General features: G+C 38.5%; 2 protein-coding genes across 3 annotated transcripts in view; one reads left to right on the forward strand and one right to left on the reverse strand.

Annotated features, from left to right (window-relative positions):
• Window positions 1–6,439: 6,439 nt before the first annotated feature.
• Window positions 6,440–23,388, reverse strand: ATG12 (autophagy related 12). Of its 2 annotated transcripts, XM_060093272.1 has the most exons (4): window positions 23,076–23,388; window positions 15,485–15,621; window positions 7,558–7,620; window positions 6,440–6,894 (listed from the first exon to the last, which is right to left on the reverse strand). In XM_060093272.1, exons 1-4 carry the CDS (start codon window positions 23,236–23,238, stop codon window positions 6,835–6,837), a joined length of 423 nt encoding a protein of 140 aa, XP_059949255.1. In that variant the 5' UTR covers window positions 23,239–23,388; the 3' UTR covers window positions 6,440–6,834. The 2 variants fall into 2 exon arrangements, with proteins under 2 accessions (XP_059949255.1, XP_059949256.1); XM_060093273.1 differs by lacking the exons at window positions 6,440–6,894; window positions 15,485–15,621 and having other exon boundaries at window positions 7,559–7,620; window positions 23,076–23,293.
• Window positions 23,389–23,494: 106 nt separating this feature from the next.
• The window catches only part of AP3S1 (adaptor related protein complex 3 subunit sigma 1), a 67,685-nt gene continuing 66,674 nt past the window's right edge, over window positions 23,495–24,505 (forward strand). The window contains exon 1 of the mRNA XM_060093271.1: window positions 23,495–23,817. Within this exon, the coding sequence (XP_059949254.1) occupies window positions 23,749–23,817 (69 nt within the window). The 5' untranslated portion in view covers window positions 23,495–23,748. The remainder of the gene's footprint in view (window positions 23,818–24,505) is intronic.

Raw genomic sequence — 24,505 nt, forward strand, 5'->3', positions numbered from 1 at the left:
TCCCAGACTTCGCTCCAAGGTATTTGTATGTATATACATATGTATGTATATGTGTATATACTGTATATATTTAAGTTTACTAGTGCCACCTGCAGTCTTAAACACCCCTGATTAAACTGATTACACTAAAAGTATTCTAACAATGTTGTCAGGAAGTAAACATAACACCTCAATCATCATTGTTCCAAAAGGGTTACAGGTAGAAAGCACTCCAGAGGCCTACCTTTTGTGATGTAGAGGTGGTTAAAGAATTACAGACCTACTTGAGAATGGACTTGAGGATATGGGGAGGGGGAAGGGTAAGCTGTGACAAAGCTAAAGAGAGGCATGGACATATATACACTACCAAACGTAGGGTAGATAGATAGTGGGAAGCAGCCGCAGAGCACAGGGAGATCAGCTCGGTGCTTTGTGACTGCCTGGAGGGGAGGGATGGGGAGGGTGGGAGGGAGGGAGATGCATGAGGGAGGGGATGTGGGAACAGATGTATATGTATGACTGATTCACTTTGTTATAAAGCAGAAACTAATAAAAAAAAAAGGAAAAAAAAAAGAATTATGGGACAGAGTAACTCGTACCCTTTTCATCATTTACTCATAATTTCTTTATTCTCGTCAGTGTTTTCTACTGAGTCTCTTAATTACTTCATTTAAGCTATTTTAATCCACAAATATTGGGAATGAACAACAAAAATCGAACACAAGCTTAACTATTTAAAACTCCTTTCAAACATGCTTTTCATTTCCTGGAGGTTCTATTTCCACAGTGAGGCTACCCGAGCTCAAGAACCTCATCCACCACTGCCTACTCTTTCCCGCTTCATTCTCAAGCTCTTTCAACCAATAGCTAACTTTTTAAAACCTCCAGAATATCTTTTATGTTTTTCCACCTTTCTATTCTTATTGCTATTCCACTCAAGCCTCTATTCTAATTTTGGGTGGATTACTATGCTGGCCCTTCCCAGTACAGATCCTTTATTCACACCCACTAATTATACTTAAGTTCAGACTGCTTATGTTTCCTGGTCAGAAACTTTCAATAACTCTTATTTCCTACATACTAGGTTTGTCAACCTGGCATTTAAAATTCTCCATGTTTTGGCTCTATATTTCCTTTTTCATCTTTTACCTTTACTTTTCTTCTTTACCAAATGTCTTCCAGCCAGATTATATTAGTCACTATTTCTTGTGGTTACCAAATCCATTCTTCTGCTTTAAGCTTTTCCTTCTGCCTAGACACTAGAAAGACATTTCAATATGTCCAGATCCTACCTTAAGGTCTTAGCTCAAATGCTTTCCTCTCAAATAAGTTGTATCTCCTCTTGAACAACTAAGGCAATAATCAGTATCTTTCTTATGGCACTTAGCACTTTGCAGCAGGTATTGTAGTTACTTATGTGGATTATCTTGACCGTGAGACGTTTGGGACAGGCTCCTTTTACATTTTATTTTTGTATTCCTTTCTCTACACCTAGTACACAGTGCCTTGCATATGCATGAATGGTGACTTCAGCAAAAACATACTGGTAATTGGCTAGAGTAATTCAACTGCTAGTTTTAAGGATCCTTAGGGCTGTGCGTTCAAATCCAGCAGACTAGACTTGTTTCTCTCAAGGTGTTTTTTTTTTTTTTTTTTTTTTTCCTTTCTGGTTTCTCTGTAAAGAAAACCCATATTCTTCCCCACAGACTTGCACATTGTAACTTAACTACTGTCCCTCCCCCCTCCCCCCAAAGTGACTGACATTACAGGCTCTATTGACATAAGTAGAATACCTAGATTCAGAGGTGGTAGTTCTACCGCACTCTGCATTGCCCAGGTCAATGATCATCACATTTTAAGCCAGACGTTGACATATGATAGATATCCAGAGAAAGGAGTTAGAATTATTAGAGGTTCAGTAATACTGGTCTATCCATCTGACACATTTTCACAAGCATGTACTATATGCCTGGCACTGCTTACAAAACTTAAGTCTCTGCCCCCAGAGGGCATATGTTCTAATGGGGCTGGGGGTAGCTACCCCAACAAATACGGTACATATGGAGAAATGGACACATAGTACCATACACAATACACGATGGAGAAAAATAAAGCAGGAGAAAGAAGGTAGAAGGTGGTGAGGAGGTGTCATGTGATAGTTGAACAGGGACTGAAGGATGTTAGTGAGAAATATAATTGTCTGGGGGAAGTTTCCAGGTGGAGGAAATGGTAAGCACAAAAGCCCTGGAATGGGAGCAAGTCTAGTGTTTGAATAATAACACAGATGAACACAGAGGTGGGTGGTAAGCTGTAGAAATGGGGACTGCAGATCACATAGGACAATGAAAGTCTTCAACTTTTACTCTGATATGGGAAGCCACTTGGGGATTTTGGCCAGAGAGCAGATAAAGGGAAGCCAATTAGCTGGCTATTACAGTTCAAGTGAAAGATAATGGTGGCTTGGCTAGAGTGGGAGAATAGATGAAAAATGGTTGGATTCTGAACATGCTTTAGTAAAGATGTCAGGATTTGCTGACAGACTGGAAGTGGGTTAGAGTGGGATTAATAATTAGTTGAGCAATTGGAAGGAATGGATTTGCCATGATTAAGATAGTAGAAGACTTGGGAGAACTGAGGTGGGAAAGGGGGAAAAGATATGCCTCATAGATCTAGATATATAATAGAACCTCCTAATAGTTTTAGCAGGAAGGCAGAGGGAAGAGGGTTCCATAAAGAATAAATCCACCTCAAAATGGATAGGGCTTTCCTTATGGCTATCACTAAGTAACCAGTAAGTTTCAGGTATATCTGCTCCATATGAGAACATAGAAGGAACTATGATTTATAAGGATTCCTCTAACTCAAGATTCTAATCACACTCATATACATACATGTTTTATCTTTCCTTCATCCATATCATATAAGGAAACACAGGAAATTCCCTGGCGGTTCAGTGGCTAGGATTCCGTGCTCTCGCTGCCGAGAGCTTGGGTTCAATTACTGGTCAGGGAACTAAGATCCCACAAGCTGCGCAGCGCAGCCAAAAAAAAAAAAAAAAAAAAAGGTAAATCTAATATTTGGTATCAAATTTTATCTTTTTACTTTCTATTATTTCAAAAAATCAACTTAAACTTTCAAGAATTATTTAAATTCGTACCTGACAATCTACCTTCCAATTAGAATGAAAGTTCCAGGAGAACGGGAATCTTATGTCTTATTCCAATGCTGAGGACATAGCAGGCACTCTATGTGAATACACAAATGGAAATTTATAGTTTCAAGGCTTTTGAAAGAGATTGCCAAAATGTCCCCTAAAATTGTAGTACCAATTCACATTCCATTCACCAAGAATATGACAGGACTTATTTCCCCACAATGTTGCCAATACTGATAATTGTTTTAACTACTGATACTATGAGAGGTGATACTCAGCATTTCGTAGTTTTTACCTGTACTTTTTTTTTTTTTTTTGCAGTACGCAGGCCTCTCACTGTTGTGGCCTCTCCCGTTGCGGAGCACAGGCTCCAGACGCGCAGGCTCAGCGGCCATGGCTCATGGGCCCAGCCACTCTGCGGCATGTGGGATCTTCCCGGACCGGGGCACGAACCCGTGTCCCCTGCATCGGCAGGCGGACTCTCAACCACTGCGCCACCAGAGAAGCCCTATCTGTACTTTTTATAACTAATGATGTTCAGCACTTTTCATGCTTTATTAGCCATCTATATTTTTATTTTTTGGAATTACATTTTAATGAATTGTGCCCATTTTTCAGATGGTCTTTTTTCTTATCAACTGAAATGAGCTCTTCAATTATTGGACATCAAAACCCTGTCATATGTTGCAAACATTTTCATCTTCTGCCATACAAAAATTAAAAACATGCACATTTCCTTTATTGCTGCTTTAAATCATTCTGCAAACCACATCATAAACTCAATATATAATGAATTACTGATTATATGTGCATAAGGAAATGTACTAAGTATTATGTGTGTGGGTACCAAATAAAAAAACCCCAAACATCCTATTTTCAGGGATATTACGATGATGAAAGGGTGTTGGACATGCTTATAAGGGAGTAAGCGCAGTAACTGCTGTAATAGTGGTAGTTTGCTGTGTTCTTATGAGGGAGAGAGTATCTCCTCCTTGAGAGATTCAGATAAGCTTTAAGGAAGTTAAAAAATGAATTAGGCAGAGAGGTAGGATTTGAAGGGGTGGAGGTGTAGGAAACAAAAACAAACAAACAAACAAACAATGCACGTTCAGGAAATAGCGAATAATCCAGTGTGGGTTGGACAATTTTGAAGGAAAATAGTATCTGTAAAAGTAAACCTGCTGAACTCTTTTCTGAATACTTTCCTTCCATTATGTGGTCTGTAGCTGAATTCCCTTAGTGTCAGAAGCTTACTAAGTATATTACAATCCTTGGAAAATGAAGCAGAAGCTGCATAAAAGGTGATTTTCATTATCATACCTCTGAACACTGTACTTTCCCGCTTTGGGTTACACACAACTAAACTGGTTGACTAATGCTATATAATTTAAAGCATGGTCTGCACTTCTCTTTGAGTTTTCTAATCTTATCAGAGTAGATGATATTAAAGGTCCCTTCAGGGTTCAAACTTCTACAGAAATCATAGATTCCAGGAAGTATTCAATCTTATTTTGATTCCAGATAAACCTTCTTAGCTTACCTTACACCCTAAGTATGGGGAACTCACTGTGAAGGCCTCGGCATAGGCAGCTTCAAAGATGCAAAGCACACTATTCTAACATTATATACACTGTATGTAGAATGGGTCATCTTTGCACAGTAAGATAAAGCGTGGCATTACTGATGTTGATTTTCTCATTCATAAATATGGAAAAGTTAAAATATAACCTGAGGGTTTAGTTCCCCCCCCAAGCTCATTTAAACCAGACATCTGCAAAAATATTTTGTGAATTGCGTTCTAGGTTCTAATAACCAAATAACTTATGGGATCCAGGCTTATGATCCCATGATAAATGTTGTATAGTCAGCACAGAATAATGTAAATACGGTTTTAAAAAGTGTAAAGCCCTACATATTCTTAAAGGTTGTGAGTGAAAAAAACAAAGTATACATATTTAGCTAACCTCAGATTGAATAAGTTAGTAAATTATTTAGATCAGAAAAGAATAATTAAGTTGATGACACAAATTCAAACTCAAGTAGTTTTGACTGTTAAGGTAATAGTCTATCATTTGAAACCTTAGCAGCAAACGTAAGATACACATAGGTTAAACATATTTTTCCTATCTGTTAAATATATATGCATATAAATATATTCATATCCTTCAGTAAACAGAAAGAGCACAAAACTAGAGAACAGATCCTTCCCATATTCAACTTATTTGACCTGAAAATAATATTCTTTACAGCTTTCAACATACGTACTAATTTCTTACTTAGCCTTTACACAATTCAACCTGTATTATTTCAATGCTAAATACTAGCTGCATTAATTTATTAAACAGGGACATCATTATAAGGGGACTTAGGAATTTGTTATCGGGCAGAAAATGAGAACTGAACAGTGATTTCATCACCTTAAACTGAATTGTTTCTTAGCATCCCTTAATGATAATGTATGGCAGATCATTAACCATAAAGTACATTCTGGGACTTAAAGGACATAAATGTAGTTCAAAGTCCTTTGACAAAATCATACCATTCTAATCACCTTTGAAAATCAACACTTAGAATTCTTGTATACACCTTAGATCCTGTTTGAACATTCCATTCAATTTACTGGGATTAAAAAAAAATGCTGCATTACAAATACAATACAGAAGTCTGAAGAAAAAAGGTTGAATCTTATTTAAAGCAATTATCAGTTTAATAGCATCAGTAAAAAATGGTACTTTTAGTCATGGCATGAAATACACATAAAATCTAGCTGTTTTCGTTATTCTCTGAGCATTTTCAAGTTGGAAAATACATTATAAAAACTGAAAGATGCTGCCTCGTTTACTCAGAGTGCTTTTAACACTGTAAAAATAAGAGAGAGTTTAATACCACAGTTATAACCACTGGGACTCAAGAATCATTAAATGATAAGATTGAAAAGAGTTAGATGACTCATTTGTCCAAAATTTGTAAAGTTCCTTCTGTTTCCCAATAAAACAGTTAAACCAAAACCACGAATTTTCTCTAAAGCAATCTTCCAGTGTGTCAACATGTGTGCTCTCTTGGCTAGATGTTTGCTAGAAATTAGCAGGAATAGCTATTATCTTTTGGCAAAGAGGTAAAACCAAACTGCCTAACTCTTTCTGCCAGCTGGGTTGCCCTCTACTGGACTACGCAAGGTAATAAAGCCAGCAGGTCAATGCAACTTTGTTTCACAAGGTAACACTGTAGATAGAAATGTAAATGAGAAAAGGCAAAACACATACCTCAAACAAATTGCACTCCCCTGAATAAGCCCCAAAAGAATCCTTTAGTAAATTGACTTTTATGGGGGGGGGGGGGAGAATCAGCAGAGTGCTAATTTTTCAAGTAAACAATTTCAGTCATTTTGAGAAGTGGTACAAAAGCAGCTTTATATGATCTTAGTCTCCTTTTCAACACTTTGGAGGCAGCTCTGGAGCAATAGTTGTAGTATTGGGTAAACCCTAATGTCAATCTTTTATGCTGATTTGTGTTTTAATACAAATCACATTTTTGTGAGTCCATCTACTCTGTGGATATTTTAAATGTATAGACATGGGTCCCAGTAGATGCATGCTGAAGAGATCACATCCACAAGTCTCTTGCCACAAGATCAAAACTTTTCAGAGCTGTTGGCTTTGTGAAGATTCATTTTAAGTTAGCGATATCTTTTCCTCTGTAGCTCATCCCCATGCCTGAGATTTGCAGTAATGCAGGACCAGTTTACCATCACTGCCAAAACACTACAAAAAGAAAAACGGCAATAAATTAAACTCAATTTTTGTTATTCTCAGATGAAACTAAGAAAAAAAATGTTATACTGATCATAAACATCCTCATACATGTACATGTATCTATAAGGCTAGTTCTTTCAACAGATGCAAGCTACTATTGGACACATATTAGTAATCATAAATGTTTAATAGAACTTGTCCTTTAAGCACCTTAAGCATAGATAAGCAGACATATCTTAACCTTGTCCCTTCTCTACATCTGACTATAATGTATGTACTATTTTCTAGTAATGGTGCTCTAAGAATGCTGAATAAAGTCATTCTTACATAGTCTCCTTTTCAATTTCTTGGAGGGAGATCTGGATTACTGATTATAAAAACAATGTAGAAGATACTACATGTAGGTAAAAAAGGAGATCTTACTTTCTGGTCATATTTCATAGTCATCTTCTGTTTGTGTTATTCATTATTTAATTCTTCAATTACTGTATAATTTATTGAGATCCAACTAAGTTCAAGGTGTTAGAGATATAACAGAGAACAAGAAAGTAATCTCTTTTCTTGATAGACAATTAAGAATGGCTTATCATCTCTTTAAATGATGTGAGTTAATGATCATACTATACACAGATGAGCATATTCCATGAAGAAAATAAAGCAGTAATGTTTTACCTCATAGAGGGTTCCAACTTCCTGGTCTGGGGAGGGGGCAAAGGACTGATTCACATAAATAAACTGCAAGAAATAAGAAAATTATGGTGATTCATTTTTAATGGTATCCAGATTAATCTGCATTTTTCTGGGTGCCAATCAGCCAGCTATTTCCAATTGTTTGTCTTCAGAACTGAAGAAAGCTTCCCTAAACCCCTTCTTTCTAATTCTCATAAATTAGTCAGTTAGTGAGATCTTATGAAGAGCATGTCTTTCCTCTGGTGGAATAACAGAATTTTTGTTCCCAGCTTTTTATAACTAAGAAACTTTTGTTTTTACAAACAGCTTTTGAAGGTTTATCCAAGAAATTACATTAGTAAAAATATCAATTTTCTCATTTATTCATAATTAAAGACAGAATTTCTCCTAACAAAATTTTACACACACAGCCTCAAATAAAAACATCTAATAATTGAGATAGTTGGTGCATTTTTCTTGAGTAAATGACATGCACGGTTGGATTTTTTTGACCATTACCACCTCTGAAAACTCTGAGAAGTACTGAATTTCAGGCTGGGTGAGACCACTGTAAAGTCACTTGCAGCCAAATGAAGTAGCAAAAATGTAGCATAATTGAAACCTAATGTCCTTACAACCTTGTTTCTTAAAGGATTCACTGTTCAATGTTTCAGTTTAGTCTGTTTCTACTAAAACATTTTTAGTACTTAAAAAATTCCTGAAGATACTGAAACAAAAGATCACAGTGTCAAAGTGACTTCTGATAGTTTTCTTTTTAGAAAACAAAACATTTGCAGGTTAACATACTCAATTTTCCTTGTCTACAATCAAATTTTAAGACAAATTTCCTGGGCTTCACAAAGACCTTAAAAGTATCTATCAGAATAGTTGGTTGACAGATACTATTTGGGACACCAGCTAGAACAAGAATAAATATCACTTATATTTCTCCTTCAGGCAATAAGAGTAGGGGCTCTACTGAGATCTAGGTTTGAATTCTGGCTATAAATACAAATAACTTTTCTCAAACTGTGTCCTTGTTTGTAAATACAGAAAATAACAGGACCTATACTTCTTGAAGCTGCTGGGAAAAATAAAATGAGACAGTACACATCAAGTGTATGTGCTTGATACATGTACTCAATAGACATTAGTTAGACTTATTAACTTATTTAAAAATAGTTCATGCTTAAATATCAACTCATTATTAAGGCTGAGTAAGGTTCTAACATAATTTCAGAAACAACAGAAATCAGTGTGCATTTTAATGTGAATTTCCTGTGATAAGGATATAATAATTTGTGTTTAGTTCCTGACAGTTTAACTATGAGTGAACATAGATTTTACTCTTTGGAACATTTTAAATTAGGAAAAGGGCTCTGGACAACAATTTAGTTTATTTCAGCAAACAATCCCTGAATGTCTATTATGTGCTAGGAAATGCACAAGGTGTGGAATTATGAAGATTAATATGATCTCTCCCCTCAATAAGCAAACATACCTGAATAGATAAGAATATAGATGGGGAAAATGCATCTGACAAGGTCTGTAGCCCAAAGATGGGGCATTAGTTTAGCCTAGCCTTTTGGTCAGGAGAGGCTTTCTGGAAAAAAAAAATGAGGAACAAATTAGGACTTAACTAGGTGCAGAGAGTAATAATTAAGACTCTGCAGGCAAAAGAAACAAAAATAAGATGTGAGTGTTGAGGGGACAGTACAGCAGATACAGTAGAGAACTATAAGAACTTAATGTAATTCTGTAACAGGAGTTAGCAACTAAAAGTGACTTTAATTTAAAAAAAAGCAATTAAGGTAGTTTAAATGGAAGTTCCATAGAGGTAAAAATTTCAAAATACAATCTTTAGCTAAATGCTAGAGCTTAGGAGGATAAAATTTTAAAGAATAATGATTTCTTTTTAAATCACCAGTCTTTGTATAGATGTCTCTTTAGTTATTTTGGTTGTTATAAACTTGAGATTTTGTAGGGAGGGTTCATGGGAACAGCATTCTCTTGAGTTCTTGCACGCTGCTAACAGTTTTGTGCCCTGATTAAATGTCAGTTTTGTAGTATATAAAATCCTTATCTCACACTTTCTTTGTATCTTTGCTACTCAACTTTGATGGTAACCTAATTTCCTAAGCCATGTCCTTTTCCCCCTAGATGTCCAAAGGATTTTTCTTTTTATTTCACATCCAGTAATCTTACCAGAATGTGTCTCCGTGATTATTACACCGCGTTGGTATTCTCAGGATCTTGGTACATTTTTTTAATATGTAGTTTCAAATCTTTTTAGAAGAAATTTCCCTTGAATTATAATTTTAAGTATTTGTTTTGTTCCTCTGCTTTGGTTTCTTCTTCAGGGACTCCTATTTCTATGTTTACTCTCCTTTGTTCATACTCAATTTGTCATTTTCTCAAATTCTTTTTACCTTTCATTCTACCCCCCCATCCCATCCCCCAGCCTGAGCAACCAGATGCTGTTTAACGTTTTTTTTAAGTTAAAAAAATTTTTATACAATTTTTAAAGGTTACTTTCCATTTACAGTTTTTACCAAATATTGGCTATGTTCCCCATGTTGTACAACACATCCTTCAGCCTATCTTGCATCCTTCAGTCTGTATATCCCACTCCTCCACCCCCATATTGTCCCTCCGCCTCCAAACTGGAAACCACTAGTTTGTTCCCTATATCTGTGAGTCTGCTTCTTTTTTGTTATATTCACTAGTTTGTTGTATTTTTTAGATTCCGTGTAAAGTTATATCATACAGTATTTGTCTTTCTCTAACTCATTTCACTTAGCATAATGCCCTCCAAGTCTATCTATGTTGCTGCAAATGGCAAAATTTCTTTTCTATGGCTGAGTAGTATTCCATTGTGTGTGTGTGTGTGTGTACATCTTCTATGCATTTATCTGTTGATGGATACTTAGGTTGCTTCCATATCTTGGCAGCTGTAAATAATGCTGCTATGAACACAGGGCTGCACGTTATCTTTTCAAACAAGTTTTTTTGTTTTCTTCACATGTATACCCAGGAGTGGAATTGCTGGGTCATAAGGTAGTTCTGTCTTTAGTTTTTTGAGAAACCTCCATATTGTTTTCCACAGTGGCTGCACCAATTTACATTCCTACCAACGGTATATAAGGGTTCCCTTTTCTCCACATCCTTACCAACATTTGTTATTTGTGTTCTTTTTGATGACAGCCATTCTGACAGGTGTGAGGTGATATCTCACTGTGGTTCTGATTTGCATTTCCCTGATGATTATCGATGTTGAGGATCTTTTCATGTGCCTGTTGGGCATCTGCACTTCCTCTTTGGAAAAATGTCTTTTCAGTTCTTCTGCCCACCTTACAATTGGGTTGTTTGTTTTTTTGATGTTGAGTTGTATGAGCTGTTTATATATGTTGGATATTAATCCCTTATTGGTCATACCATTTGCAAATATATTGTCCCATTCAGTAGGTTGTATTTTTGTTTTGTGGATGGTTTCTTCTGCTATGCAAAAGCTTTTAAGTTTAATTAGGTCCCATTTGTTTGTTTTTGCTTTTATTTCCTTTATTCTAGAAGACTGACCCAAAAAAATATTGCTGTAATTTATGTCAAAGAGTGTTCTGCCTATGTTTTCCTCTAGGAATTTTATAGTATCCGGTCTTACATTTAGGTTTTTAATATATTTTGAGTTTATTTTTGTGTATGTGTTAGTGAATGTTCCAATTTCATTCTTTTACATGTAGCTGTCCAGTTTTCCCAGCACCACCTACTGAAGACACTGTCTTTTCTCCCATTGTATATTCTTGTCCCCTTTGTAGTAGACTGCTTGACCGTAAGTGCATGGGTTTATTTCTGGGCTCTCTATCCTGTTCCATTGATCTATGTATCTGTTTTTGTGCAATACCGTACTGTTTTGATGACTGTAGCTTCACAGTATAGTCTGAAGACAGGGAGTGTGATTCCTCCAGCTCTGTTCTTCTTTCTCAAGACTGTTTTGGCTATTCAAGGTCTTTTATGTTTCCATACAGAATTTAAAAATATTTGTTTTAGTTCTGTGAGAAATGCCATTGGAAATTTTACAGAGATTGCATTGAATCTGTAGATTGCCTTGGGTAGCATAGTCATTTTAACAACACTGATTATTCCACCCAAGAACACAGTATATTTTTCTGTTTGTGTTGTCTTCAATCTCTTTCATCGGTTTCTTATAGTTTTCAGAGTATAGGTCTTTTACCTCCTTAGGTATGTTTATTCCTAAGGTATATCTTTCTGATTTTGAAAATTCTTTTTTTTCCCTTCTATTTTTCTTCAGCCATTACCTGTTGTTTATTTGCTCTTATATTCCATCTAGTTTAGTCTCCATTTCTGAAATTTAACCTATAATTCTTTTCCTGAGCTCTGTCACTTCGAGTTTTACTATTGCTGATTTATGTTGTTCTTTCATGTCTGGTATCATCTTTCTTTTGACACCTGTTTTGACATAATAAATCAGTTACTGACCTGCTTGTAGGCACATTTTTCTCTGGCATGCTTTCATTGTCTTTAGGGATGTTACTCTGTTTATTTTGCTTCCTTGTAACACTGTGCGGGATTTGACCTTGATACTTCTCTGTTGCTTACTTGTATATGAAATCAGTTTTCTTCAACTTTTAGAATGAAATGGGTTAGTGTAGTTTTTCTAACTCCACAGCGCTCCCTCTACTGTTGTTTTTTGTATAGTGTTGAACAATATGGAGGTCTGCTTGCTTGCTTTCTTTTTTTTAACAATTAACTTTTATTTATTTATGACTGCACTCGGTCTTCGTTGCTGCATGTGGGCTTTCTCTAGTTGCGGAGTACAGGCTCTAGGTACGCGGGCTTCAGTAGTTGTGGTGCGTGGCCTCAGTAGTTGTGGCTCACGGGCTCTAGAGCGCAGGCTCAGTAGTTGTGGCGGCGCATGGGCTTAGTTGCTCTGCGGCATGTGGGATCTTCCCGGACCAGGGCTCAAAGCCATGTCCCCTGCACTGGCAGGCGGATTCTTAACCACTGCGCCACCAGAGAAGTCCCGGAGGTCTGCTTTCTGAGCTTTCCAGGTTGTTCCTCTCCATTTTGACCTGGTCCTTCTTTTTCCTTCCTTTCCCTGCTTAAATGTGTTTCACTTCCAGAAGTTCCTCTTCAGTGTGGGATCTTGTCTTGGAAGGGAGCCTGAGTCTGTTTTGAGAGTTCTCAGGGGCTAGTCTGCTCCAGTCCCTTAAGTTCTCCTTAGTGCAGATATATTGTAATCACCTGCTATTGGAGAGAATCAAACACTCTCAATTTCAGCTACTATTCTTAAATTGGCCCACTGTACTTTCCAGTGAATGCCTGTTAGCTATTTCCAGGTTCTCCCTTTCTCAGTGCTATCAGATGCCAATCCTACTGTTTATTTTTTTCAGCACATTTGCTAATAGGACGCAGATCCTGTGGTCATTGGTGGGTATTCCCACCAACTTGAATCTTAGGTTTCAGGATACTTGTCATCTAAGTTCTGTTATAAGTATACTGATCATGGGGTTTCGGTTTTGCTTTCTAGTTGACTATATTTTTGTGGGAATTCATGCCTTCTGACGCCCCTGCTATCTTCCCAGGATCCCCAGCATTACTTTTTCTTTTGACATTTATTTTGTGAAAATAATGTAGGGTACAGCTCTATGAAGCCAGAAGATGTGAGTTCTAGTTTAATCTAGAAAAGTGACAAAAAGACTACTTTTGTTTATGTTTCCTATTGTTTAAATGGGAAGAAATAATCAGATTTGCTACAAAGGTTTAAAGTTGGACCATATGAAATTGCTGAGTTTTTGGTTAAAATGATTGATTGGGGGCTTCCCTGGTGGCGCAGTGGTTGTGAGTCCACCTGCCGATGCAGGGGACACAGGTTCATGCCCCAGTCCAGGAAGATCCCACATGCCGTGGAGCGGCTGGGCCCGTGAGCTATGGCCGCTGAGCCTGCGTGTCCAGAGACTGTACCCCACAACGGGAGAGGCCACAACAATGAGAGGCCCACGTACCGCAAAAAAAAAAAAAAAAAAGGTTGATTGATGGCAGTTTTACATGGTTCAACCTAATATATATTGACATCAACCAAGTCCTTTCAGATTACTGAATATAAGCAATACGAAATGTCAAAACTCTAACATTAACATAGAACACAGCATTCTTTCACCTTTTCTTCTATCCACAAATTTCTAAAAGTAATGCCTTAATTACTTGGTACTACTCCTCTGGTTACCTACCTCTCCAACTCTTCATGGTATACTGTTAGTAGAGATAACCTCTGTTCATTTCTCTTAAGTGTATGTTCTCATTACGCTAACTTTTCCATTTAGACTTGGACTCTAGGCAAGGTCCTCTGCTCCTCAGGTTTTAGCTACCATATGCAAGTGGATGACACTATAATATTCTTGCCCATCTCTGAAATTTAATTAAGTTCTATACGGCACTCTTATAAAACAGATCTTTTCTCATTCCGAGTGATCACAAACAGAGATGTTCACCTGTGAAACTCAAAAATCCCCATCAGTTTTCCCTTACAACTTCCTTTGGAGGAATCCTTGGTTCTATGCTATCCTTACCTCAAATAACTTCTAGTGATTAACCTATCTTGCACTTACTTTTGCACCCATGACGTAACACTTTTGTGAAAGCCACTTACCAACAAAATCTTAGATCAGAGTAGTTTCCACCTCTTCATTGACAAAAAGAAATAAATTCCAACACACCTCACTTTCATAAATAATCACCCAATCCTTACACATAACTGTATTTAAAAAATACTTAGTGATTCTTCAATTATCTATCCACATATACATTACCTGAGTTAACAATGACCAAGATTGTGGTCTGAAGATAAAGGCGTTCTATATATTAACATAACATGTGACAAAATGTCAAATACATGTAGACATTTAAATTTCTGTGGCCAAATACCAAATTAAAAACCTGTGGCATTTAAATTTTTAATCGTAACAACTCACCGTGAAATGCTTAACACGTATCATAATATGAAATAAGTACACCTGAACCTTAAAAACGAGGGGGTTGGGGCGCCCACACTGCACAGTCAAAAATCTGTGTATACAAGGCAGATTCAACCGACTGCAGGTTGTGTAGTAGTATAGTATGTATTTACTGAAAAAAATCCACGGATAAGTGGACTGCCACAGTTCAAACTCATGTTGTTCAAGGGTCAACTGTATACCTCTTAGTTCTTCCACAGCACATGGCAAAGGTATATTGAGTACCTTGAGAAGAATGGGAAGGAAGCAACATTAATACCAAAACAAAGAAAACCCCAAAACTTTCTGTACCGATATTCTATGATAGATCTTTCTGCATGGGCATTCAGTGACTTTTTGAGGAAAACAACCAATACGGTAGGTAAAAAAAAAAAAAAAAATCAGTCCACCTTTAAAAGCAAATCTAAAATTCATTGCTTTTCATGGTTCTCCACAGAATCCTTCAATAAAGCACAGAAATTCCACTAACAAAAGAAATAAAAGGACATTACTGAAGTAACATATGTGGCTCCTTATGTATTTCTATATACAACAGTTATTCATTGTTGCCTAGGAACTACAGTACCCCCTCCGTATCTATGGGTTCTGCATCCTCCCTCAGATTCATCCAAATGTGATGGAAGATATTTGGAGAAAAAAATTCCAGAAAGTTCCAAAAAGCAAAACTTTAATTTGCCGTGTACCAGCAACTATTTATGCAGCATTTACATTGTGTTAGGTATCATAAATGATCTAGAAATGATTTAAAGTATAAGGGAGAATGTGTACAGATTATACGCAAATATGCCATTTTATATAAGGAACCTGAGCATCTGCAAAGGATGCTCCTGAAATCCCCCTTGAATACTGAGACAAATGTTTCGTGAATTTTTGTAGGGAAATGATCACCATTGTTTTCTTACCAACTGTTCTGAAGCCACCAGTTTAAGGAACTTTTTGATGAAGTCAATGAGTCCTTGGATGGTTCGGGTTCGCTCTACTGCCCATTTCTTTGTTTTCATTATAGGAGTGTCTCCCACAGCCTTTAGCAAGATGTCAACTGTAAAGGAAAAAAAAATACAGTTGACACAATCAAAACAGGAATTAGGGGCATCAATGTCCACACAGTCGAAAATCCACCTATAACTTTACACTCAGCCCTCTGGATCCACGGTTCTGCATCGCGGATTCAACCTACAACGGATTATGTAGTATTCTAGTATGTATTTATTGATAACAGTCCATGTGTAAGTAGACCTGCTTAGTTCAAACCCATTTTGTTCAATGGTAAGCTATACTGACAAGTACGCTGAAACATCTAAAGAGAATGTGATATAAAAGACTTCAGAAAACTTAAACCTTCAATCAACATACAGTTTATGTATTTATGACACTGGAGGTATGCCTGAGATGATAAATGGAAGATATGAAAAGATTCACTTAGAAGAATTTCACCTTCATCAAAACATTTATTTTTATTGAAAAAAAAGGTAAACCTAAATTTCCAACAAAGATGTTTAGCGGAGACTGGTTAAGTAAAGAATATTATACTCTATGATAGGATGTACATACTGTAGTATAGATATAAAGCACACTCTAAACTCCCTGGGTTCAAAATCCTGGCTCGGCCACTTGCTAGGTATGTACATATATATCTAGATAAGCTCTCTAATCTCTCTGTACCACAGTTTCTTCACTTGTAAAATGAGGATAATAGCAGCAACCTGATAAAGACTGTTATGAAGATTAAGTGAATACATATAAAGTGTTTAGAACAGTACCAGATCATAACTCACTTATTAAACCTTAAGATAATTAAGCTACAATTAAAGATACTATAAAAGCATATTTAATAGTATGAAAAAATTATCAAAAAATACTAAATATAAAGCAGCATAAGATTTCAATTTCATTAAAACCATCACAGGCACATATTCACATAAATGTGAATATGCACCAAAATGATATTTCCCAGTAGGGATATTATAGGTGATAATCACTTGATTTTACTTGTGCTTTTTGTAACCACCAAGTTTTCTACAATAAACTTTTTTTTTTTTTTTTTGCGGTACGCAGGCCTCTCACTGTTGTGGCCTCTCCCGTTGCAGAGCACAGGCTCTGGACGCGCAGGCTAAGCGGCCACGGCTCACGGGCCCAGCCACTCCGCGGCATGTGGGATCTTCCCAGACCGGGGCACGAACCCGTGTCCCCTGCATCGGCAGGCGGACTCTCAACCACTGCACCACCAGGGAAGCCCCTACAATAAACTTTTTTTTTTTTTTTTTTTTTTTGCGGTATGCGGGCCTCTCACTGTTGTGGCCTCCCCCGTTGCGGAGCACAGGCTCCGGACGCGCAGGCTCAGCGGCCATGGCTCACGGGCCCAGCCGCTCCGCGGCATATGGGATCCTCCCAGACCGGGGCACGAACCCGTATCCCCTGCATCGGCAGGCGGACTCTCAACCACTTGCGCCACCAGGGAGGCCCCCTACAATAAACTTTTAAATAAAGGAAAACAATAAAAATTATTAAAAAGAATATACAAAAACTAGGGGCCAAAAAGGTTTCTGAGAAATCAAAGGTTTCAATAATTTAAAATACAAAGATGCAAACAGAAAGACTATGAATCTGTCTCCTGAAGTTACTTCATTAAAAAGAATTAGAAAATATAAAGAACAACCAAATGGAATTGAAGAATACAATAACTGAAGAGAAAAATGCACTAGAAGGAATCAACATTAAACTAAATGAGGCAGAAGAATGTATTAGTTCTTCTGACAAAATACTGAAAATCACTGCCATCAAACAGAATAAAGAAAATAGAATGAAAAGAAATGAGGACAGTTTAAGAGACTTCTGGGACAACATCAAATGAGGACAGTTTAAGAGACTTCTGGGACAACATCAAATGGTAATATTCACATTATATCCCAGAAGAAGAGAGAGAGATCGGGCCTGAGAAAATATTTGAAGAGATAACAGCTGAAAATTTCCCTAACCTAAGGAAGCAGTCACCCAAGTCCAGGAAGTGCAGAGAGTCTCATACAGGATTGACCCACAGAGAAATACACCATGACACATTGTAATCAAAATGACAAAGATTAAAGGTAAAGAGAAAATATCAAAAGAAATATACAAGGGAACTCCCATTAGGCTATCAGCTGATTTTTCAGCAGAAACTCATGTCAGAAGGGAGTGGCATGATATACTTAAAGTGATGAAAGAGAAAAACTTACAACCAAGGAACACTCTACCCACCAAGGCTCTTGTTCAGATTTGATGGAGAAATCAAAAGCTTTACAGACAAGCAAAAGCTAGAAGAATTCAGCACCACCAAACCAGCTTTATAACAAATGCTAAAAGAACTTCTGTAGGTGGAAAATAGAAGGCCACAACCAGAAATGAGAAAATTATGATACGGAAAAGCTCACTGGTAAAGGCAAACATATAATAAAGGCAGGAAATCATCCACGCACAAAGCTAGTAGGGAAGTTAAAAGACAAAAATCGTAAAATCATCTATATCCATAACAGTTAAAGGATACACAAAACAATTAGATGTAAAATATAATATCAAAACAGTAATCATGATAGGGGAAGAGTACAAATGCAGGGTATCTAAAGTGCGTTTGAAATTAAGAGATCAGCAACTTAAAACAAGCACGTACAGATATAGGCTCCTATACAAAAACCTCGTGTTAACTGCAAAACAAAAATCTATAATAGATACACACACGAAAAAGAAAAACGAATCCAAACATAATACTAAAGACAGTTATCAAATCACAAGAGAAGGGAACAAAAGAATAAAAGGGGGGGAAAAAGACCTACAAAGATAAATCCAAAATAATTAACAAAATGGCAATAGGAACATACATATCGATAATTACCTTAAGTGAAAACGGACTAAATGCTCCAACCAAAGACAGACTGGCTGAATGGATACAAAAACAAGACCCATATATTTGCTGCCTATCAGAGACACATTTAGGATCTAGACACACATACAGACAGAAAGTGTGGAGATGGAAAAAAGGTATTCCACACAAATGGAACTCCAAAGAAGGCCACAGTTGCAATATTTATATCAGACAAAATAGACTTTTAAATAAAGACTGTTACAAGAGACAAAGGAGGACACTATAAAATAATGAAAGGATCAATCAAAGAAGATATAACAATTGTAAATATATATGCACCCAACACAGGAGCATCTCAATATATAAGGCAAATGTTAACAAACATAAAAGGAGTAACTGACAGTAACACAACAATAGTTGTGTTATGAACTTGGTTAAGTTGTTTGACACAAAATTAATGTACAGTAATCTGTTGCATTTCCTTTTTTTTTTTTTTTCTTAGGCTGCACTGTGAGGCATGCGGAATCTTAGTTCCCTGGTTAGGGATCAAACTTGTGCTCCTGCACAGGGAGCGCAGGGTCTTAACCACTGGACTGCCAGGGAAGTCCCATCTGTTGCATTTCTACACACTAACAACAAAATATCAGAAAGAGAAATTAAGGAAATAATCTCATTTACATTTGCATGAAAAAGAATAAATTACCTAGGAATAAACATACCTAAGAAAGCAAAAGACCTACATTCCAAAAACTGTAAGACACTGATGAAAGAAACTGAAGACAACACAAACAGATAGAAAGATATACTGTGTTCTTGGATTGGAATAATCAGTGTTGTTAAAATGACTATGCTACCCAAGGCAATCTACAGATTCAATGCAATCTCTATAAAATTTCCATTGGCATTTTTCACAGAACTAAAACAAATATTTTTAAATTCTGTACGGAAACATAAAAGACCTTGAATAGCCAAAACAATCTTGAGAAAGAAGAACAGAGCTGGAGGAATCACACTCCCTGCCTTCAGACTATACTGTGAAGCTACAGTCATCAAAACAGTACAGTATCAGCACAAAAACAGACACATAGATCAATGGAACAGGATAGAGAGCCCAGAAATAAACCCAACACACTTATGGTCAAGCAATCTACTACAAAGGGGACAAGAATATAAAATGGAGAAAAGACAGTGTCTTCAGTAGGTGGTGCTGGGAAAACTGGACAGCTACATGTAAAAGAATGAAATTAGAACATTCACTAACACCATACACAAAAACAAACTCAGAATATATTAAAGACCTAAATGTAAGATCGGATACTATAAAATTCCTAGAGGAAAACACAGGCAGAACACTCTTTGACATAAATTGCAGCAATATTTTTTTGGATTAGTGTCCTAGAGTAATGGAACTAAAAGCAAATGTAAACAAATGGTACCTAATGAAAGTTAAAAGCTTTGGCACAGTGAAAGAAACCATACACAAAATGAAAAGACTGGGAGAAAATATTTGCAAATGATGCAACAGACAAGGGATTAATTTCCAAAATATACAAGGAGCTCTTACAGCTTAATATCAAAAAACAAACAACCCAAACAAAAAATGGGCAGAAGTCCTAAATAGATATTTCTCCAAAGAAGACATAGACAGCCAAAAGACACATGAAAGATGCTCAATATTGTTAATTATTAGAGAAATGTAAATCAAAACTACAATGAAATATCACCTCACACCAGTCAGAATGGCCATCATTAAAAAGTCTACAAATAATAAATGCTGGAGAGGGTGTGGAGAAAAAGGAAGCCTCCTACACTGTTGGTGGGAATGTAAATGGCAGCCACTATGGAGAACAGTATGGAGGTTCCTTAAAAAACTAAAAACTAAAAATAGAGTTACCATAAAACCCTGCAATCCCACTCCTGGGCATATATCTGGAGAAAACCATGATCGAAAAGATATATGCACCCAAATGTTCATAGCAGTACTATTTACAATAGCCAAGACATGGAAGAAACCTAAGTGTCCATCGACAGATGAATGGGTACAGAGGATGTGGAATATCGTTCAGCCATAAAAAGAACAAAATAATGCCACTGGCAGCAACATGGATGGACCTAGAGATCATCATATTAAGTGAAGTCAGAGAAAAACAATTACCATATGATATTACTTATATGTGGAATCTAAAAAATGGTACAAATGAACTTATTTACAAAACAGAAATAGTCACAAACAGAAAACAAACTTATGGGGGGGATGGGGGGATAGATTAGGAGTTTGGTATTTATATATACACACTACTATATATAAAATAGGTAAACAACAAGGACCTGCTTATAGCACAGAGAACTATACTCACTATCTTGTAATAACGTATAATGGAAAAGAATCTGATTAAGAAAATATACATATATGTGTAACTGAATCACTTTGCCGTACACTTGAAACTAACACAACATTGTAAATTAACTAAACTTCAATTTAAAAAAATTTTTTAAAAAGACATCCACAATCAAAGGAAACACTGAAAGCAGAGGTAGAAGTTCTGCTGCCTGCTAAAGTCAACTCTATTCTATTACAAACTTCCTGTCCCATTCCTTGGTATTAAAAATTGGGTCCCAATGAGGTTACTGAGATCAATTTACTGAAGTTTACCCCTGGAATGAAGCCATCTAGAACACATAATGCACAGTTTATCTCCCTACTAAAGTTTATCTTCCTTCTTCCATTTAGTAATCCTACCCTCAGTTATCTAAGCAAAAGAGATGAACTGGGAGATAACTAAGGAGATTTTGGTTAGCTCACCTTCCATACCTCCCTGTCCCTGCTCCTTCAATCCCCTGGGGCTATCAGTCAACTGTAACTGGGTATTGCAAGTGAAGAATAGTGAGTTGTACTACTGAAGAAGAGAGTGAGAGCAAGAAGCTAGAGAAGGAAAAATATTTATTACAATTATAGCTGTACTTTATTATTACTTTTTTTAATTCTAAAGGTGATTTGCTTGTAGTTCTCCACTCTAGCTACACAGGAGACTCAACTGGGGGAACATGTATAAGAACACAGATGTCTACATCAATTAAATCAGAATCTTCTGGAAATAGGGCCTCGGAACTGCTACGTTTAAAAGCTCCCTCAGGTGATCCTAAAGTGCCGCCATAACTAACAAGCTCAGTCTGCTTCAGTAATATGCACATTAAGCCAAAGGTGGAGCATATGAAATATTTAAGTTTTTTCCATGAGAACAGGTCCTCAAAAAAGGATGACAACTTCAGGGTAGACATTAAATAGCTAGAAAGTAAGTTTTCTATCACAGACGCTAACTCAAATGCTCACAGGAGCCAGAAGATGAAAATTCGATTTTTAAATGATAGTTAAAAATCATAAATTGTGCAGACTCAAGAAAACATGCCATATAACCTCAGGCCATATTTGGGAATGTGGGCCTTATTTTTTAGCCACAGTATTACACAGCAATCTTCAGGGTCAAGTACGTAGTTAATTGTTGACTAAGACTGCTAGATATTAAGACAAACTCTTTGAAAGTCTGTTTCTGCTTATAGTAAATTGCAAGGGAAAAAAAGGAACAACAGTACTGATTCACTTCGCTGTACAGCAAAAACTAACACAACATTGTTAACCAACTATACTCCAATAAAAAAGAAAAAGAATCTCTAAAATTCATGGGATTCGTCTGAAGAACAAGTCTAGTGGTTACCTACAGAAATAATTATAGTTTTTTGTTTATCTATTGGTGAATAATGTGGAAATGACAGAAAAGATTTCCCCCAAATGTAGAGTCAGTCTGACTTAAAAGGGGGACGGTGCTGGGAGAGACAATTATCCTCCACAGCAGCAGAAAGTGAAGATGGATGAAAGGGCATGATATCACTGAGCACAACATGAGAAAACGAATTCCTGATTTTCTCATAGGCAACTCTACATGGAGTGCTCCACTTAGGAATTACTGTATTTTACAATGGCGAACTAATTCTCAAGCAATAAAGGGTTGAGGACTAATTCTCAAGCAATAAAGGGTCCAGTTCAAGCAACGAAATGATTCATTTACAAAGATTCCAAAACAGTGTTTTTTGTTTGTTTGTTTGTTTTTTTTTTATAAAAAGGCGATGCCTCTGCCTTTAGTTTTCCCTTAGCAGTCTTCATACTGGGTAAAACCCCAGTTTTTTGGTCCAAGGTGTGAATTCACACGCATTTGGTATAAAAAACAGCGACCTAGTCGGAAGGTGTGGATTCTAATTCAGATTTGCCACAGACCATCCTTATCAGCTAAAATCATTATTCAAATAATTAGATCCTGCGTTAAGTACCTGGAACTATCAAGATCCCACAGAGTTCCCACCTTCAAAGAGCTCTCAGTCTGGTCATTTCAAAGGAAGATGAGAGTACAGCGTAATAAAATGCCGTGACATTCAAAAACTGGGTACCACACCGCGAAGGTGCGTCCTGAGATAGCTTTCTTTCGAGGCACTTAACTCAAACGTCTTAAAAGCCGAAAAGTATACTTCCTCTCTCCTGACTGGTCAAAAACCTCGTCTGGAACCAGCCCTCCTCTAAATGTTGCTTCTTTATTAGCCTCCATCCCTATTCGAAGACAACCTCAACCTTCCGCCTCTGCCCAGAGTGAAACTGCTCTGAAAATTACTTTTCTTCTTGGTGTCACCGGCAGGCTCCTCTGTTCCCGGAGAGACTGCAGCGGAAGAAGGGGGCTCCGGAGTGGCTGTTTCTGGGGAGACCTCCGTGGGTCCTTCACCTTCAGCAGCAATTGAGGGAGGCAGCTGCAGCGTAGACTCCGGCTCCTCAGCCATCTTGCTTGGAAGGAGGTGAGGGCGGAAGTGGTGGCTCAGCGCATACAGTGGGCGGGCTTTGCGCCGGAGAGCGGCGCTAGGGAGGTGCCGGAGTAGGGGCGGGGAGAACCCAACCCACCAGTGAGAGTCGGAATTGCAGGTTGGTCCTATGCGTCGAACCTGTTGCAGTCCCCTGACCGCTGATAGACCAACTACGGTTTCTCCGCCCCCCTCAACAGCAAGTTTCCGGAAAAGGTCGGTAGGCAACGTCCCCGTGAGCCGCCGGGAGCGCAAGAGCCCCTATGCTTCGAGCTCCGGCCTGGAGCTGTTTCCGCTTCCCTCCGCGCCGACCCCGCCCAGGCCCCGCCCTATCCAAGTCCTGCCCCGCAGCTCCGGGGCGCGCGCGCGCGCGCGCGCGTGTGTGCGGGAGGGGGCGGGTGGGGAAGGATCGCCAGCGAGATCCCGAGGCGAGGCTCGCGCGCCCGCCCCCGCCCTGGCCCCCAGCTCCCACCCGGTCGGCCCGGCTCAGCCATGATCAAGGCGATCCTCATCTTTAACAACCACGGGAAGCCGCGGCTCTCCAAGTTCTACCAGCCCTACGTGAGTACCCCGCTGCCGCCGATTCGGGCTAGGGGGAGTCGTTGGCGGCCGGCGGCGCCCTCAGGGCGACCCCCTCAAGCGCGCCGCGGCCCTTCTCGCGCCCGGCCGTCTCGCGCCCCGGGCTGTCAGCCTCCCGGTGGGTGTGCCGGGTGCCCACCTCCCGCCGCGCTCCCTTCCTCCGACGTGGCTCTGCCCAGGTGGCTCCTCCGCCTGTCTGTGGGCTGGGTGGCTTCCCGGCTGCGCGGGCCAGGCCCTGGAGACTTCCCGGTGCGGGGCCGAAGCCAGTCAGTCAGCCGCAGCCCCCCTGCGCCCGCGAGCCCACCCGGCGCTCTCGCCGTTCTGCAGCCCGCGGCTTCTGTTAGCAGCCGAGGGAGACGGCGCGGAGCCGGTAGGTCTCGCAGCCCCACCTCCGTGACTCCCAGCCTTTCCTGGTGGACTTCTTTCTCTTCTCCTGTGGACGGATGGGCTACTGTTTTTCGCTGCCATCCTGTCGTCACGCAGGAACTTTGGTTTCCTGCGTTTGGAGACCTGCACGCTCAGTACAGTCTGTCCAGTAGGTTGCCTTACGGGATCTACTGCCCCTGTGACTTTCAGGTGTCTCCTTTTTAACGAAAAAGATAAGTGAGGACCTAACGTTTTTATGTGGCTTTACCCCCAGTGGCTGCAATTTATCTACTCCTGCAATAAC

Source organism: Mesoplodon densirostris, chromosome 3, assembly GCF_025265405.1.
Source record: "Mesoplodon densirostris isolate mMesDen1 chromosome 3, mMesDen1 primary haplotype, whole genome shotgun sequence".
Lineage (NCBI taxonomy): Eukaryota > Metazoa > Chordata > Mammalia > Artiodactyla > Ziphiidae > Mesoplodon > Mesoplodon densirostris.